This window comes from Medicago truncatula, chloroplast (assembly GCF_003473485.1).
Source record: "Medicago truncatula chloroplast, complete genome".
NCBI lineage: Eukaryota > Viridiplantae > Streptophyta > Magnoliopsida > Fabales > Fabaceae > Medicago > Medicago truncatula.
This window is the reverse complement of record NC_003119.8, coordinates 85,001-102,500: the sequence shown is the minus strand read 5'-3', so window position 1 is coordinate 102,500 and position 17,500 is coordinate 85,001. Positions and strand designations below refer to the sequence as shown.

Sequence of the window (17,500 nt, the reverse complement as noted above, 5' to 3'; positions counted from 1 at the left end):
ATATCCTTACTAGCGGGCTGGTTACACCTACAACCGAAATGGAAACCGAGCGTTTCGTGGTTTAAAAATGCCGAATCCCGCCTCAATCATCATTTGTCAGGACTATTTGGAGTCAGTTCCTTAGCTTGGGCAGGGCATTTAGTTCATGTTGCTATTCCAGGATCCAGAGGAGAATATGTTCGATGGAATAATTTCTTAAGTGTATTACCACATCCTCAAGGATTAGGTCCACTTTTTACAGGTCAGTGGAATCTTTATGCTCAAAACCCCGATTCTAGTAGTCATTTATTTAGTACTTCGCAAGGCGCGGGAACTGCCATTCTAACACTTCTCGGGGGATTCCATCCTCAAACGCAAAGTTTATGGCTGACCGATATGGCACATCATCATTTAGCTATTGCAATTCTTTTTCTCATTGCTGGTCATATGTATAGAACTAACTTCGGTATTGGGCACAGTATAAAAGATATTTTAGAAGCACATATTCCTCCGGGGGGTAGATTGGGCCGTGGACATAAGGGTCTTTATGACACAATCAATAATTCAATTCATTTTCAATTAGGCCTTGCTCTAGCCTCATTAGGGGTCATTACTTCTTTGGTAGCTCAACACATGTACTCTTTGCCTGCTTATGCGTTTATAGCACAAGACTTTACTACTCAAGCTGCGTTATATACTCATCATCAATACATTGCAGGATTTATTATGACAGGGGCTTTTGCTCATGGAGCGATATTTTTTATTCGGGATTACAATCCCGAACAGAATGAGGATAATGTATTGGCAAGAATGTTAGAGCACAAAGAAGCTATCATATCCCATTTAAGTTGGGCCAGCCTATTTCTGGGGTTCCATACTTTGGGACTTTATGTCCATAATGATGTCATGCTTGCTTTTGGGACTCCGGAGAAACAAATCTTGATCGAACCTATATTTGCCCAATGGATACAATCTGCTCATGGTAAAACTTCATATGGGTTCGATGTACTTTTATCTTCAACGAATAGTCCGGCGCTCAGTGCGGGGCGAAGCATATGGTTGCCTGGTTGGTTAAATGCTATTAATGAGAATAGTAATTCTCTATTCTTAACAATAGGCCCTGGAGACTTCTTGGTTCATCATGCTATTGCTCTTGGTTTACATACAACTACATTGATCTTAGTAAAAGGTGCTTTGGATGCACGCGGTTCCAAGTTAATGCCGGATAAAAAGGATTTTGGTTATAGTTTTCCTTGCGATGGTCCGGGACGAGGTGGTACTTGTGATATTTCGGCTTGGGACGCATTTTATTTGGCAGTTTTCTGGATGTTAAATACCATTGGATGGGTTACTTTTTATTGGCATTGGAAGCACATTACATTATGGCAGGGTAATGTTTCACAATTTAATGAATCTTCTACCTATTTGATGGGATGGTTAAGAGATTATCTATGGTTAAATTCTTCACAACTTATCAATGGATATAACCCTTTTGGTATGAATAGTTTATCAGTCTGGGCGTGGATGTTCTTATTTGGACATCTTGTTTGGGCTACTGGATTTATGTTCTTAATCTCATGGCGCGGATATTGGCAGGAATTGATCGAAACTTTAGCATGGGCTCATGAACGCACACCATTGGCGAATTTGATTCGATGGAGAGATAAACCAGTGGCTCTTTCCATTGTGCAAGCAAGATTGGTTGGATTAGTCCACTTTTCGGTAGGTTATATATTTACCTATGCGGCTTTCTTGATTGCCTCTACATCAGGTAAATTTGGTTAATTTGATTCTTTATTGTATCTGCAAAAATAGCATTTCTTTGTATGAAGAAGGGAAACCACCTTCTTCTATTTCTACATCCAGGATCCGACTTCTATCATTGATACTAATAGGAAATGAACCATCATGGCAACGAAAAGTTTGATTGAGAGGGAGAAGAAGAGGCAAAAATTGGAACAAAAATATCATTTGATTCGAAGATCTCTAAAAAAAGAAATAAGCAAAGCTCAGTCGTTAAGTGAGAAATGGGAAATTCAGGGAAAGTTAGAAGCACTACCGCGTAATAGTGCACCTACACGTCTTCGTCGACGTTGTTTTTCGACCGGAAGACCGAGAGCTAATTATCGAGACTTTGGATTATCTAGACACATACTTCGTGAAATGGTTCACGAAGGTTTGTTGCCCGGTGCAACAAGATCGAGTTGGTAAGAATAAATAAAAAAAAATTATCTTCATTTTTTTTTATTTATTTTGATGATTAGCGATCCTAGGACGGTCCCTTTACCATTCTGTATAAATGGTTTATTCTATTTGTACAGATATGGTGGAGGGGCACATTCAATCTCTGTTTTTCATTAATTGTCAATTCTTCTTCTTATCGCGGAGTAGAGCAACTTGGTAGCTCGCAAGGCTCATAACCTTGAGGTCACGGGTTCAAATCCCGTCTCCGCAACATTTTTGAAAAAAAAAAATGGAATTCACCATACTCTATTTATATAGTATTTTTTTTATAATATAAATATACTATTACTTTCGTATTCAATACATAAGCAACGGCGGATAGCGGGAATCGAACCCGCGTCTTCTCCTTGGCAAGGAGAAATTTTACCATTCAACTATATCCGCATTTTTGTTTTTATGGTACTTTATACTTTATACTTTAAAATTTTATTTGTGCAGAACTGTGTCTGATATCTATTAGGAATAATTAAAAAAAAAGTAGAAATCTATAGATCTATAGATAGATCTATAGTTAGAATAGAATATATAACTATTAGATTCTATAATCTATATAGAATCTATATTCTATATAGAATATATATACTATATATCTTTCTATTCTAAATAGACCTTATTTGTATATATATCTATATATTGGTATATTGTTAATTTTTTTTTTTTGATATATTGTATTGTATCTATAATATAGATCTATATATTAATTAAATTAATTAAAAAAGTAGAATTACAGATTTCTAAAATATAAAAAATAAATTCGAATATATTCCCCTAGATAATAGGAATCCCATATTTTTCTATTTTCTTATTTTGACCCCTCCCATTAATAATAATGTTTTAGTTTTCTTTATTTGTGGGGTCTTATATATTCCATTTTCATTTTAATGTGCCTCACAACCCGAAAGAATTCGGGGGGGAGGGGTCATTTCGTTTTTTAATCTAGAATGAAAAGTTTCAAGAGATGAGAGAATTAAGAATACCCACTAGAAATACTAATCCAATCCATAATGATGTACCGGAAAATACAACATTTTTATTACTTGACCAACCATCAGGAGAAGCAAATACAACAGGTACACCAATCAATAAAATGGATGAAGTAACAATTAATGCAAAAACAGCTAATTGAAAAGCAATAGTCATGTTTCTAATCCTCCAATTTACCAACAAAAGAACTATACCATTTGATCCCCCAATCCCTTTTGACCCCTTAAAAAAAGAAAAAACGCATTATGGAGGGTTTTATCATTAATCCATTGATTTTAGATGACACCCCTTTTGAGGCGTGGATCGAGGGGTAGTTTTTTTTACTTCACAAAAGAGCATGCTGGATCATGCATATATATATACGGAGAGAGAGAACTAGACCAATAAAGTCACTTTATCATACATAGATAAAAAGGGGTATTAATTCGTATGGTCATGTTCTCTTGAGTGGAATAAAGATAAAATAGAAATTAGCTTTTGGAGAGATGGCTGAGTGGTTGATAGCTCCGGTCTTGAAAACCGGTATAGTTCGAAAGAACTATCGAGGGTTCGAATCCCCCTCTCTCCTTTTTCTTAGCGAATGTATTTTTGAATTTTATTGATTTAGGTTAGCTCGGTTTTTTCGGGCTCGACTATATCACCACTTAGCCGAGCCCGAAAAAAGATTAGATATTACATATAAATGAATTGAAAAAAAAATATATTTTTTCAATATCATCTGCTCGACTCAACCCAATATGTATACTAAAATCAAAGTGATTCTTACGTCAAGCATTGTATTTCATGTCTCAATTAAGAGGAGTCATGAAAAGAACAGGCTCCGAATCTCGATCAATTCCTTTTTCAAATCCTGCGGCAGCTGCACGAGCTCTTCCCGCGTGCCATAAATGACCTACGAATAGGAAGAATCCTAGAACAAAATGAGAAGTAGCTAACCAACTTCTAGGAGAGACATAATTGACTGCATTAATCTCTGTAGCTACGCCACCCACGGAATTTAAAGAACCTAAAGGAGCATGAGTCATATATTCCGCAGAACGACGTTCTTGCCAAGGCTGTATGTCTTTTTTCAGTCTACTCAAGTCCAAACCATTAGGACCTCTTAGAGGTTCTAACCAGGGAGCACGCAGATCCCAAAAACGCATAGTTTCTCCCCCAAAAATAACCTCTCCGGTCGGAGAACGCATTAAATATTTACCTAAACCGGTCGGTCCTTGAGCGGATCCTACATTAGCTCCAAGACGTTGGTCTCTAACTAGAAAAGTAAATGCTTGAGCTTGAGAAGCTTCCGGTCCAGTAGGACCATAAAACTCACTAGGATAAGCAGTATTATTAAACCAGACAAAGCAACAAGCTATAAAACCAAAAAGGGATAAAGCTGCTAAACTATAAGACAAGTAAGCTTCTCCAGACCATACTAGTGCACGACGAGCCCATGCAAAGGGTTTAGTTAAGATATGCCAGATTCCACCAAGTATACAAATGGAACCCAACCATACATGCCCTCCAATTATGTCTTCCAAATCGTCCACACTAACAATCCACCCCTCTCCCCCAAAAGGAGATTTTAGTAAATAACCCAATATAATACTTGGACTAAGGGTTAAGTTGGTAATTTTTCTTACATCCCCCCCTCCTGGAGCCCAGGTATCATATATACCTCCAAAATAAGAAGCCTTAAATACTAGAAGAAAAGCCCCTATCCCTAACAAAATTAAGTGAATACCTAAAATAGTAGTCATTTTATTTCTATCTTTCCATACATAACCAAAGAAAGGAAAAGATTCTTCAAGAGTCTCAGGTCCCAGAAGTGCATGATAAATACCGCCAAAGCCCAATACTGCAGAAGAAATTAAGTGAAGTACTCCAGAGACAAAGTATGGAAAGGTGTCTATAACTTCCCCTCCAGGACCTACCCCCCAACCTAGAGTAGCTAGATGGGGAAGTAAAATTAATCCTTGTTCATACATGGGCTTCTCGGGTACGAAATGAGCGACTTCAAATAGGTTCATTGCTCCGGCCCAGAATACTATTAATCCGGCATGGGCTACATGGGCCCCCAGTAGTTTACCGGATAAATTGATAAGTCGGGCATTCCCGGCCCACCAAGCAAAACCGGTAGTTTCTTGGTCACGGCCCGTTAAAGCTAAAGTTCCATTAAAGAGCGTTTCCACGTGGTAGAACCTCCTCAGGGAATATAAGGTTTTCATGAGGCTGATCTTGAGCCGCCATCCACGCACGAATACCTTCATTTAAGAGAATATTTTTGGTGTAGAAAGTCTCAAATTCAGGATCTTCCGCTGCGCGGATTTCTTGAGAAACGAAGTCATAGGCACGTAGGTTCAGGGCCAGACCGACTACTCCAAGAGCACTCATCCATAAACCAGTTACTGGTACAAATAACATAAAGAAATGTAACCAACGTTTATTGGAAAAAGCAACCCCAAAGATTTGGGACCAAAAGCGGTTAGCGGTGACCATTGAATAAGTTTCTTCCGCTTGAGTTGGGTTAAAAGCACGGAATGTATTTGCGCCATCACCATCTTCAAATAACGTATTTTCTACGGTAGCACCATGAATAGCGCATAGTAGGGCAGCGCCCAATACACCAGCAACTCCCATCATATGAAATGGGTTTAATGTCCAATTATGAAACCCTTGGAAAAATAGAATGAATCGAAATATAGCTGCTACACCAAAACTAGGCGCAAAGAACCAACCAGACTGACCCAGTGGATAAATCAGGAATACAGAAACAAAAACAGCAATTGGACCGGAGAATGCGATTGCATTATAAGGGCGCAATTGAACAGATCGAGCAAGTTCAAATTGACGTAACATAAAACCTATTAATCCGAAAGCACCGTGGAGAGCAACAAAAGTCCACAGACCACCCAATTGACACCAACGGGTAAAATCTCCCTGTGCTTCAGGACCCCATAGTAACAACAAAGAGTGTGCTAAACTATTAGCAGGAGTAGAGACTGCCGCAGTTAAGAAGTTACAACCTTCCAAATAGGAACTTGCCAATCCATGAGTATACCATGAAGTTACAAAGGTGGTACCTGTGAACCAACCCCCCACGGCAAAATAGGCGCAAGGAAAGAGCAATAGACCGGACCAACCCACAAAAACAAAACGGTCCCTTCGTAACCAGTCATCCATAATATCAAATAAATCATTTTCATCTTTGGTAAATTTACCAAGAGCTATAGTCATAGTGATCCTCCTATTCAACTACTTCAACCATTTCCGAACACCCCCTAGCATTTTCAGGGATAGAACCTTCGAGGATTTTTTCATTTTATATATGATATGATTTCTCAAAGACTGTCCCTTCTTTTCTACTGGGTTTCGAATAGAAAAATACTTTTTTTGTCGATTGATATTTAATCTAGGTCAAATCCATTAACTTAATTGGGTTATTCCTTTCTATTCTAAAAAATTCCCTAAGTCATGAAGTCATGACGCGGGAATTGTCTTATGATTCGTAAATCTGATAAATAAATTTTTTAAAGAACTATTCCAGAAACAAATGAAATGATCCCTTTTATCACTTTTGTTACCAGCAGATCCCCAGACAGACTACTCTCCTTTTATCAAATAATATTAAATAATATTATTCTTGAATCTTGTTCGTGAAATAAAAAAAAAGTTTTATATATTCTTCTAATTTGTATGTCTAGGAAACTACTATAGAATCCTATTTTTACTTTCTATTTTACTTTAATTTCTTTTATTGTCCTCTTTAGTTGTATTTTTCTTTCGTTCAGATTAAAAAAATTACAAAGTATACCTTTTTTGCAGATCGAGGTAAGAAATTCGAATATTTTTTTATCTATCTATTTTATCTATCTATCAGATTTTTTAATATTGTATGGAGTTTTATTAAAAATAATAGATTCTAAGTGAAAGTTTCGTCCATTAATTGCTTTAAAAATTTAGTATGCATAGATATGAAAATTAAATATTTGATACTCGAAGTCATGATTTGATGGATTTTTCTATTTTTTTTATAGATATCTTATATCTTAAAGAAATAATAGAAATTTAATTTGATCTTTTCTTGTATTCGGAAATAAAGATATTTTTAAAGTAAAATGACTTATATGTTGGAACTTAGAATAAACCCTTCTGCGTGGAGAAGAGGAGTATCAATTTATTCCTAGGAACAATAAGATTTAATCCGAAATATTGACAGATTCTTGCGGAGTCCGAACTAAAGAGATATTAAAAACAAAAAAGATCCACTGTTCGAATTTCATTTCTATCCAATTTGAATATCAGAATAGTGGATATAGTTATGATTCAATAGGTTAGGTCCACTTACTTTTTTTTAGAATCTTTCCCATTTTTTGATTGGAATAATAGAAAATAGGATAGGAATATCTTATAATTAAAGGAAATATCACAGTCTAATATATATAGAAAAGAATACTCTTTCACTTTCTAACTAGAATGAGTTTACTCTATTCGAATTCATTCGAATGATAACAATAATTTAATAGAATAAAAACTCGATTTTTTAATGAAATTCAACTATTCCTTAGTTTTTTTTACAAAGAGAAACTTCTTACAAATATCAAGAATATCTCTATTCTTCCTTCAAATCGGAATACTACTGTTGTCATTTTTTGACAAAAAAGCCCCTTATCGGATTTGAACCGATGACTTACGCCTTACCATGGCGTTACTCTACCACTGAGTTAAAGGGGCTCCATTTGAGTCAATTCCCGAATAAGGAACCATCCAATATGGATATGAGTTTAGTACATCTATTTGTTACTGCATATACTCAAATTATATATAAATTATATATATAGAATAGATCTTTTTTTTTTACATAGCAACTTTTTAACGAACAATAAATTGGATTTACCTAGTAAGTATAGTTAAAAAAAGGATTTTTTGATATTGGATTTGAAAAATATCAATGGAATGGATTTTTTCAAAACCGATTCGAATTGAAATCATCTTCATCATAACACAAAATTCATTTCATTGATACATGTACCCACTAATTCAATCTTCTTAACACTGAATGAAAGTGAAAGAAATGAGGTGTTAATGCCGCGCCTGTTCCAGAAAATCAATCATTCCCTGAAAGGATTCTCTCTTTCTTTTGTTTTCTTTCACATTCTTTTTTTAAGAGTAGATTATTATTTTTTTATAGTTTTATAGATTGGTGATTGGAATGAACAATTTCGAAATCTAAATTTTAAGGAATTCTGAAAGATCCTTCTGATCGAATCATATCATTATATTGACAATTTCAAAAAACTGTTCATACTATGTATGAACATAGTAGAATGGAGGTCGGGCAAGTATGCCCCCATCGTCTAGTGGTTTAGGACATCTCTCTTTCAAGGAGGCAACGGGGATTCGACTTCCCCTGGGGGTAGGGTACTACAAAAGGAAATTGATCAAGGATTATCAATAAAGACTAAAATTGATTCTTCCTGGGTCGATGCCCGAGCGGTTAATGGGGACGGACTGTAAATTCGTTGGCAATATGTCTACGCTGGTTCAAATCCAGCTCGGCCCAAAAATTTACTGATCCACCATGCAATGATATAACCCATTTGGTGTTCTCTGAAAATCACCAATGGGCTCCCATACAGAAGAATAAAATCTCGAGTGCTATTTATTGAAAAATTCCTATCGGGATTTTAAAATATAAAGTCTTAGGAAAGCATTCAAGTAAAAAAAGAGTCTTTTTTGTTTCCTTGATTCATTTATTTTTCAATCAAGTTAGCAATAAGGAACGGATTGCGAATAATCCGTGTCGATCTCGCTTAAAGTGCAGACCCATAAAAATATCAATATATAAGTCTGCCTCTTTCAGTTACAGTACAGGGGTTCGAATCTAAAATAGAAAAACAAAGGGTTTGAATGAAATAGTAAGAATATGTATGCTATACAACTTTTTCCCTGGGATTGTAGTTCAATTGGTCAGAGCACCGCCCTGTCAAGGCGGAAGCTGCGGGTTCGAGTCCCGTCAGTCCCGATGGATACAAATCCAAAAAATATCAATTGATTTCGTATGTGAAAGGGAATAAAAAAGAAAAAAAAATCTCATTTCTTTTCTAACAGGGATTCCTTTTTTCTTTTTTAGTTTAAGGTAAAGGTTCGGACGAAGAAAGAAAAAGGAATTTTTCATTGCATCAGAAAGTAATTTTTTTTTTTTTTTGGTATGGATAAAAGATCTTCCTATGTTATACTATTTAATTCTCGACGATGAATTGATTTGATAGCTCAGATATTGTTATTCGTGATATTGATCCGATTTTATATCATCGAGATAAAATTTATACCACTGAATTTACTGACGAAAGATTTTTCATTTCTATGGGATTAAATCCCGAAGTATTTATTCGAAATAAAAGAGAAAGAAAACATAGAGATTATGGAAGTCAATATTCTCGCATTTATAGCTACTGCACTCTTCATTCTAGTTCCTACTGCCTTTTTACTTATAATTTACGTAAAAACGGTAAGTCAAAGTAACTAATTTTAATTAAACATGACTTCTGATTTCTTATCAATGCGATAACAATGATTGAATAAAGAAAAAAGGGTTTCCATTTCGGGTCTTTCTTTTAAATAAAATGATCAGACTACAATCAGCAGAATTCTATGAAATCCATATACTATAGTATATAGTAGAAAGAAATCAAATCTATTTCTTTCTACTATACTATTTATTATGGTATGGTAAAAATGGAATGTTTTACTTAAAAAAAAAGAAGTTTAATATAATATGGATGGACCAATTTAAATATTTCTTTTCATATGGGTATATCTATAGATATCTATGGAATCTCAATTCCATAGTGTCCACATTTTTTCTTTGTTTGATCTAATCTATTATATTTGTATTGGTTCCAATCAATCTGAAATAATCAAAAATACATTTTTATTCTTTTTATTTGAATTTTTAGATTTCACATTCTTTTCATAATCCCGATAAAAAAAAAAAAAAATAATCTTTTTATTTTTAGTATTCCAAAAAAATGAATTGATTAAATTGATTAAATAATTGACAACTGATCGGGGGATTCGATGAAAAAGTTTTTCATATTTAGAAAAGATTGGTGGTAACCAGTTCATCGAAATATAAATCTTAAAAAGAATTAAGTTTGGAGTAGTAATCCGTTTCCAATTATCTGTATTCCCGGGACAATAAGATGGGAACAATTCAAATATTTGTTTGATTTAAAGAGTATTTTTTTTTTCAATATTATATTCCACCACTGGAATACAATGGAGTTTCGAAATGAAGTATCGAATTGCATTTCATTAATTAGTATTAATAAAATAACAAAATGCAATAGTTAAAAAATGGAAGAACTTAGCTATAAAATAATTGAGACATTTTGATCCCTTAACTCAATTAGTAGTCCTCTTAGAGTCCACTTCTTCCCCATACTACAAGGGAAAGGGAAAATGTAAAAACTACCATTAAACCAGCCCAAGCAAGACTTACTATATCCATGTAAATTTTGTCTCCTATCTCTATCAATATGAAGAAATATTTTTATTATTGTTTACTAATTTTTCTTGTATTATTTTCGTTTTTATTTTTCACTAAAAATTTTATAATATCTTATAATAATAGTGGAATCGCTGGTACAGAGTCAAAAAAAGATTCCGTCATAACACCATTGACGAAACATCCAATTAGAACATCTAACAAGTTCTTACCTGATTTCTAGTAGAATTGAAAGAATATTAAATTAAGCATAGATTTCTTTGCATACTCAGACTCTTATTTGCATCTCTTATTTCCATTTGATTGTCTCCCGATTCGTTCTCTAAAACAATTGGAAAACATCCTCTAAAATTCTTTTACTAGAGATTAGAAAAAAAAAATGGATTCTTTTTGAATTGGATTTTATTATTAATATAATAATATTAATATATAATAATATTAATATATATAATAATAAATAAAGAAATTCAATATTATAATAATAAAAAAAATCGAATTAGATATTCAATTTCATTAATCTAACTAATATGGAATAAATGAAGAAGCGTTCATATACTTTACCATAAGTTTGTATACAAGGTTTTTCTTCAACACCTTCCCTAACTTAAAATGGACTTATATTCCCCATCCGAGCTATCCCTATCCAATCTAATTAAAGACCCAATAAAGTAGATGGACACTACAATAGTAGTGAAATAAAAGGACTATCATTTCAAGATTGATCTATTCCTTTTCATCCCTCTAATGAATTTTTCGTTGAATCTGAGACGAAAATATTTACAACATTTTAGAGAACAAACTTCCCGATGCTTAGAATTTAGCATCAAACTAGTCCCTTATTCCTACACTAGCTTGTGCTGGAAAAAAAGAAAAAGTTTTCTATATCAACAAAACGAAATAAACTATTTGAATTCTCTTATCGATTAGGCGACACCCGGATTTGAACTGGGGAAAAAGGATTTGCAGTCCCCCGCCTTACCACTCGGCCATATCGCCAAAATAATACAAAAAAATAGATCCGAATACCCCTCCTCCTCTCAAAAAAACAAAAAAGGGTTTCTAAAATTCTTTTTTTTGATGTGTTTGTATCTTAAATTCCGTTTTCTTTAATCCCCTCCCCTTTTCTATTGAAAACAAACGTATACCTATACCTTTCAGTCACAAAAGAAAAGTCAAAATTTCAGCACAAATAGCAACCGTTAACTACAAATTCCTGAATAATTCTTAATTCTTGAATCTTAATCTATTCTTTATTAATGAGAAAAAAATAGAAATTGATACATAACCAATCAATATTATTACCAATCAATATTATTATTATTTTTTTTTAATCCCTCTCTATTTCAATTATAACAGCAACTGTTAATATATGTCAACCCCAGAACATGCATTTTCGTTGTTACATATACCTATATTATAGGGAATTTTCGATAAATTCTCGTGCTTTCATTTTTTTGCCAATTTTTCATTAAATAGATTAATGAATGAATAGAAAAAATAAATGAACACAACATAACATGTGCTGTCCCGAACAAATAGGACTGCAATAAAGTAAGAGACATATAGAGATAGTTATAGCTGAAGTTAGATCTATGCATGTTTAATAAATCCAAGTCTTTTTATGCACTGCAATCATATTCTCAAATTCGAAAAAAATAAATAAATTGTATATTTTTTCTGATTATTTTTTTTTGGATATCTTTATCTCATGGAGCCAAACAAATCCTGAATTCATTTTTTGGGGTATCAATCGAATTAGAATTATGTAATAAGATACTATACTACTACTATAAAATATCCCAAGTCTAGGTGAAATTTATCAATTTGTTTCGATTTATATTACAAGTTATATTCTATTTGTTTGTTTTGTTGCAAATTCCAATTTGAGTATAAAATCTACTGTTTTCATAATAGGTATTTCATAGACGTCGTTAGGTAAAATTTCATGTGATTCAGTAAAGTAAAAAGACCAGAAATTCCATTATTGCTAAATCGATTCATGTGATTCAATGAAGAATGACAGCAAATCACGGGATATTTTCTATAAAATAAATGGGGAAATTGAAAATGCTTGGGGTTGGGAATGAAGGAATGTCTACACTACCCGGATTGAATCAAATACAATTTGAAGGGTTTTGTAGATTCATTGATCGGGGCTTAACAGAAGAACTTTTTAAGTTTCCAAAAATTGAAGATACGGATCAAGAAATTGAATTTCAGTTGTTTGTGGAAACATATCAATTGGTAGAACCCTCGATAAAAGAAAAAGATGCTGTATATGAATCACTTACATATTCCTCTGAATTATATATATCCGCGGGATTAATTTGGAAAAACAGTAGGGATATCCAAGAACAAATTATTTTTATTGGAAACATTCCTCTAATGAATTCCCTGGGAACTTCTATAGTAAATGGAATATACAGAATTGTAATCAATCAAATATTGCAAAGCCCTGGTATCTATTATCGTTCAGAGTTGGACCATAAGGGAATTTCAGTCTATACCGGCACAATAATATCAGATTGGGGGGGAAGATTAGAGTTAGAAATTGATAGAAAAGCAAGGATATGGGCTCGTGTAAGTAGGAAACAGAAAATATCTATTCTAGTTCTATCATCAGCTATGGGTTCGAATTTAAGCGAAATTCTTGAGAACGTTTGCTACCCCGAAATTTTTATATCTTTCCTCAATGAAAAGGAGGAAAAAAAAATAGGGTCAAAAGAAAATGCCATTTTGGAGTTTTATCGACAATTTGCTTGTGTAGGCGGAGATCCCATATTTCCGGAATCTTTATGTACGGAATTACAAAAAAAATTTTTTCAACAAAGATGTGAATTAGGGGGGATTGGTCGCCGAAATATGAACCGAAGACTGAATATTGATATACCCGAGAACAATACATTTTTGTTACCGCGAGATATATTGACAGCTGCGGATCATTTGATTGGAATGAAATTTGGAATGGGTACACTTGACGATATGAATCATTTGAAAAATAAACGTATTCGTTCCGTAGCAGATCTATTACAAGATCAATTTGGATTGGCTCTCGTTCGTTTAGAAAATATAATTCGAGGAACTATATCTGGAGCAATTAGATATAAATTGATACCGACTCCTCAGAATTTAGTGACTTCAACTCCATTAACAACCACTTATGAATCGTTTTTTGGATTACACCCATTATCTCAAGTTTTAGATCGAACCAATCCATTGACCCAAATAGTTCATGGGAGAAAATTGAGTTATTTGGGTCCTGGAGGATTGACGGGGCGAACTGCTAGTTTTCGGATACGGGATATCCATCCTAGTCACTATGGACGCATTTGTCCAATTGACACCTCGGAAGGAATCAATGTAGGACTTATTGGATCCTTGGCAATTCACGCAAGGATTGGTCGTTGGGGGTCTATAGAAAGTCCATTTTTTGAAATTTCTGAGAGATCAAAACGAATACGAATGCTTTATTTATCACCAAGTAGAGATGAATACTATATGGTAGCGACGGGAAATTTTTTAGCACTGAATCGAGGTATTCAGGAGGAGCAGATTGTTCCAGCTCGATACCGTCAAGAATTTCTAACTATTGCATGGGAACAGGTTCATCTTCGAAGTATTTTTCCCTTCCAATATTTTTCTATTGGAGCTTCCCTGATTCCTTTTATCGAGCATAATGATGCGAATCGAGCTTTAATGAGTTCTAATATGCAACGTCAAGCAGTTCCTCTTTCTCGGTCCGAAAAGTGCATTGTTGGAACTGGATTGGAACGCCAAGTGGCCTTAGATTCAGGAGTTCCCGCTATAGCCGAACACGCCGGAAAAATCGTTTATAACGATACTGACAAGATCATTTTATTTGGAAATGGGAATTCTCTAAGTATTCCATTAATTATATATCAACGTTCCAACAAAAATACTTGCATGCATCAAAAATCCCGGGTTCATAAAGGTAAATGCGTAAAAAAGGGGCAAATTTTAGCAGATGGTGCTGCTACTGTTGGCGGTGAACTCGCTTTGGGAAAAAACGTATTAGTAGCTTATATGCCATGGGAAGGTTACAATTCTGAAGATGCTGTACTCATTAGTGAACGTCTGGTCTATGAAGATATTTATACTTCTTTTCACATACGTAAATATGAAATTCAGACTCATGTGACAAGCCATGGTCCTGAAAGAATCACTAATAAAATTCCACATCTAGAAGCCCATTTACTCCGAAATTTAGACAAAAATGGAATTGTGATTCTGGGATCTTGGGTAGAAACAGGGGATATTTTAGTGGGTAAATTAACGCCTCAAATGGCGAAAGAATCCTCATATGCTCCGGAAGATAGATTATTACGAGCTATACTTGGGATTCAGGTATCGACCTCAAAGGAAACTTGTCTAAAACTACCTATAGGTGGTAGGGGCCGAGTTATTGATGTGAGATGGATCCAAAAAAAAGCAGGTTCTAGCTATAATCCAGAAACGATTCATATATATATTTCACAGAAACGTGAAATTAAAGTAGGTGATAAAGTGGCCGGGAGACATGGAAATAAAGGTATCGTTTCAAAGATTTTGTCTAGACAGGATATGCCTTATTTGCAAGATGGAAGACCCGTTGATATGGTCTTCAACCCATTAGGGGTACCCTCACGAATGAATGTAGGACAGATATTGGAATGTTCACTCGGATTAGCTGGGAGTATGCTAAATAGACATTATCGAATAGCACCTTTTGATGAGAGATATGAACAGGAGGCTTCCAGAAAACTTGTGTTTTCTGAATTATATGAAGCCAGTAAACAAACATCGAATCCATGGATATTTGAACCCGAGTATCCGGGAAAGAGCGGAATATTTGATGGAAGAACAGGGAATCTTTTTGAACAGCCTGTTATAATAGGAAAGCCTTATATTTTGAAATTAATTCATCAAGTTGATGATAAAATACATGGACGTTCCAGTGGACATTATGCACTTGTTACACAACAACCCCTTAAAGGAAGGGCGAAACAAGGAGGACAACGGGTAGGCGAAATGGAGGTTTGGGCGCTCGAGGGGTTCGGTGTTGCTCATATTTTACAAGAGATGCTGACTTATAAATCTGATCATATTAAAGCTCGTCAAGAAGTACTCGGAACTACGATTATTGGAGGAACAATACCTAAACCTGTGGATGCTCCAGAATCTTTTCGATTGCTCGTTCGAGAACTACGATCTTTGGCTCTGGAACTGAATCATTTCCTTGTATCTGAGAAAGACTTCCAGATTCAAAGGAAGGAAGTTTAATTGGACTGAATCAGAAATTTTATTCTATGATTGATCAGTATAAACATCAACACCTTCGAATTGGATCAGTTTCTCCTGAACAAATAAGTGCTTGGGCAAAAAAAATCCTACCTAATGGAGAAATTGTTGGAGAGGTAACAAAACCCTATACTCTTCATTACAAAACCAATAAGCCTGAAAAAGATGGATTATTTTGTGAACGAATTTTTGGGCCTATAAAAAGTGGGATTTGTGCTTGTGGAAATTATCGAGTAATCGGAGATAAAAAAGACCAACCCAAATTTTGTGAACAATGCGGAGTAGAATTTGTTGATTCTCGGGTACGTAGGTATCAAATGGGGTATATAAAACTAGCATGTCCAGTAACCCATGTATGGTATTTGAAACGTCTTCCTAGTTATATTGCGAGCCTTTTAGATAAACCTCTTAAAGAATTAGAAGGTCTAGTATACTGCGATGTGTGATTTGATAAAAATTCTTATTGTACAGATTTCAAATGAGAAACTGTCATTCCATTCAATTAAATTGGAATGTCCTCTATCTGGCATGTCTCTTGGGATGAGTAACATGAAGCTCAGAATTCATGGGTGTATTGAATACTCCCAAATCAATAAGGGAATTGGTCTATGGTCAATTCAGTAACAAATAAATATTTATTTATAACCGTACGTACCTTGTGAAAAAAAAAAAATTATTTTTTTGTGGAATTAATTATTTCATCTCTTTTTTTTTTAAGAACTTAAATTAAGTTCAAAGAATAAAATATAATATATCATGATTGCCGAAGTCTATCTATCGCATATAGGCTTAAAGACATCGTGGCATAACCGTCGAGGTGACGTCTTGACCTAAAAGATCAAATGGTATGATACATAGACAAAGAAATCTCTTATGAATTCGAGGATATTCCTTTTTTTTATTAAAAAGTATATTTTAAAGGATTCTTCGTTCGAAGGGAGGTAGACTACTCAAGAATTTTACATTGAATTTCTGTCGTAATTTCGAATTGCATAAAGAATTCAGAAACAAAGAAGAATGTATCAATGAAATGTTGCTTCGTCTGTATTGATAACTTGAGTAAAGAGTAAACCTTTTTTATTTTAGATTTAGAGGTTTTCAAAAATTTGAAAACGGAAACCACTTTCTTTATCTTTATTGTGTGTAAATACTTTAGCCGGATGAGAGGAAACCCTCACGTCCGATTTTCAAAGGGGGAGATCCATCTTATTGGATCCTATCCAAATTTTTCGTTTGCTAGGCCCGTAGTTAAAAAACCTACTTTCTTACGATTACGAGGTTCATTCGAATACGAAATCCAATCTTGGAAATACAGTATCCCACTCTTTTTTGCTACTCAAGGTTTCGATACATTTCGAAATAGAGAAATTTCTAGTGGAGCAGGTGCTATACGAGAACAATTAGTTGATTTGGATTTAAGAATTATTATGGATTCTTCGTTGGTAGAATGGAAAGAATTAGGAGAAGAGGGATCCGCCGACAATGAAAATGAAAATGAATGGG

The 17,500-nt window shown here is 34.3% G+C and overlaps 9 protein-coding genes and 8 non-coding genes across 17 annotated transcripts in view; 10 read left to right on the top strand and 7 right to left on the bottom strand. All coding sequences in view use genetic code 11, as the record gives it.

Annotated features, from left to right (window-relative positions):
- The window catches only part of psaB (photosystem I P700 chlorophyll a apoprotein A2), a 2,205-nt gene extending 441 nt beyond the window's left edge, over window positions 1-1,764 (top strand). Inside the window, exon 1 of the mRNA in view lies at window positions 1-1,764. This exon is cut by the window's left edge and continues 441 nt beyond it. Coding sequence (YP_001381735.1) covers window positions 1-1,764 — 1,764 coding nt within the window.
- A 123-nt stretch (window positions 1,765-1,887) lies between these two features.
- On the top strand, window positions 1,888-2,190 carry rps14 (ribosomal protein S14). Its single transcript has one exon. It carries the CDS (start codon window positions 1,888-1,890, stop codon window positions 2,188-2,190), a length of 303 nt encoding a protein of 100 aa, YP_001381734.1.
- A 170-nt stretch (window positions 2,191-2,360) lies between these two features.
- trnfM-CAU lies at window positions 2,361-2,434 on the top strand. The gene has a single exon. It is a non-coding gene; the product is annotated as a tRNA-Met (tRNA).
- A 102-nt stretch (window positions 2,435-2,536) lies between these two features.
- trnG-GCC lies at window positions 2,537-2,607 on the bottom strand. The gene has a single exon. It is a non-coding gene; the product is annotated as a tRNA-Gly (tRNA).
- Window positions 2,608-3,174: 567 nt separating this feature from the next.
- On the bottom strand, window positions 3,175-3,363 carry psbZ (photosystem II protein Z). The gene has a single exon. It carries the CDS (start codon window positions 3,361-3,363, stop codon window positions 3,175-3,177), a length of 189 nt encoding a protein of 62 aa, YP_001381733.1.
- A 323-nt stretch (window positions 3,364-3,686) lies between these two features.
- trnS-UGA lies at window positions 3,687-3,775 on the top strand. The gene has a single exon. It is a non-coding gene; the product is annotated as a tRNA-Ser (tRNA).
- Window positions 3,776-3,995: 220 nt separating this feature from the next.
- Window positions 3,996-5,417, bottom strand: psbC (photosystem II 44 kDa protein). Its single transcript has one exon. It carries the CDS (start codon window positions 5,415-5,417, stop codon window positions 3,996-3,998), a length of 1,422 nt encoding a protein of 473 aa, YP_001381732.2.
- psbD (photosystem II protein D2) lies at window positions 5,365-6,426 on the bottom strand. Its single transcript has one exon. It carries the CDS (start codon window positions 6,424-6,426, stop codon window positions 5,365-5,367), a length of 1,062 nt encoding a protein of 353 aa, YP_001381731.1.
- Window positions 6,427-7,851: 1,425 nt separating this feature from the next.
- Window positions 7,852-7,923, bottom strand: trnT-GGU. Its single transcript has one exon. It is a non-coding gene; the product is annotated as a tRNA-Thr (tRNA).
- Window positions 7,924-8,535: 612 nt separating this feature from the next.
- trnE-UUC lies at window positions 8,536-8,608 on the top strand. Its single transcript has one exon. It is a non-coding gene; the product is annotated as a tRNA-Glu (tRNA).
- Window positions 8,609-8,668: 60 nt separating this feature from the next.
- On the top strand, window positions 8,669-8,752 carry trnY-GUA. Its single transcript has one exon. It is a non-coding gene; the product is annotated as a tRNA-Tyr (tRNA).
- Window positions 8,753-9,140: 388 nt separating this feature from the next.
- trnD-GUC lies at window positions 9,141-9,214 on the top strand. Its single transcript has one exon. It is a non-coding gene; the product is annotated as a tRNA-Asp (tRNA).
- A 399-nt stretch (window positions 9,215-9,613) lies between these two features.
- psbM (photosystem II protein M) lies at window positions 9,614-9,718 on the top strand. The gene has a single exon. The coding sequence runs from the start codon at window positions 9,614-9,616 to the stop codon at window positions 9,716-9,718; it is 105 nt and encodes a 34-aa protein (YP_001381730.1).
- An 894-nt stretch (window positions 9,719-10,612) lies between these two features.
- petN (cytochrome b6/f complex subunit VIII) lies at window positions 10,613-10,702 on the bottom strand. Its single transcript has one exon. The coding sequence runs from the start codon at window positions 10,700-10,702 to the stop codon at window positions 10,613-10,615; it is 90 nt and encodes a 29-aa protein (YP_001381729.1).
- Window positions 10,703-11,621: 919 nt separating this feature from the next.
- Window positions 11,622-11,695, bottom strand: trnC-GCA. The gene has a single exon. It is a non-coding gene; the product is annotated as a tRNA-Cys (tRNA).
- Window positions 11,696-12,766: 1,071 nt separating this feature from the next.
- Window positions 12,767-15,979, top strand: rpoB (RNA polymerase beta subunit). The gene has a single exon. It carries the CDS (start codon window positions 12,767-12,769, stop codon window positions 15,977-15,979), a length of 3,213 nt encoding a protein of 1,070 aa, YP_001381728.1.
- A 26-nt stretch (window positions 15,980-16,005) lies between these two features.
- The window catches only part of rpoC1 (RNA polymerase beta' subunit), a 2,847-nt gene continuing 1,352 nt past the window's right edge, over window positions 16,006-17,500 (top strand). The window contains exons 1-2 of the mRNA in view: window positions 16,006-16,437; window positions 17,278-17,500. The exon at window positions 17,278-17,500 is cut by the window's right edge and continues 1,352 nt beyond it. Of these exons, the coding sequence (YP_001381727.1) occupies window positions 16,006-16,437; window positions 17,278-17,500 (655 nt within the window). The remainder of the gene's footprint in view (window positions 16,438-17,277) is intronic.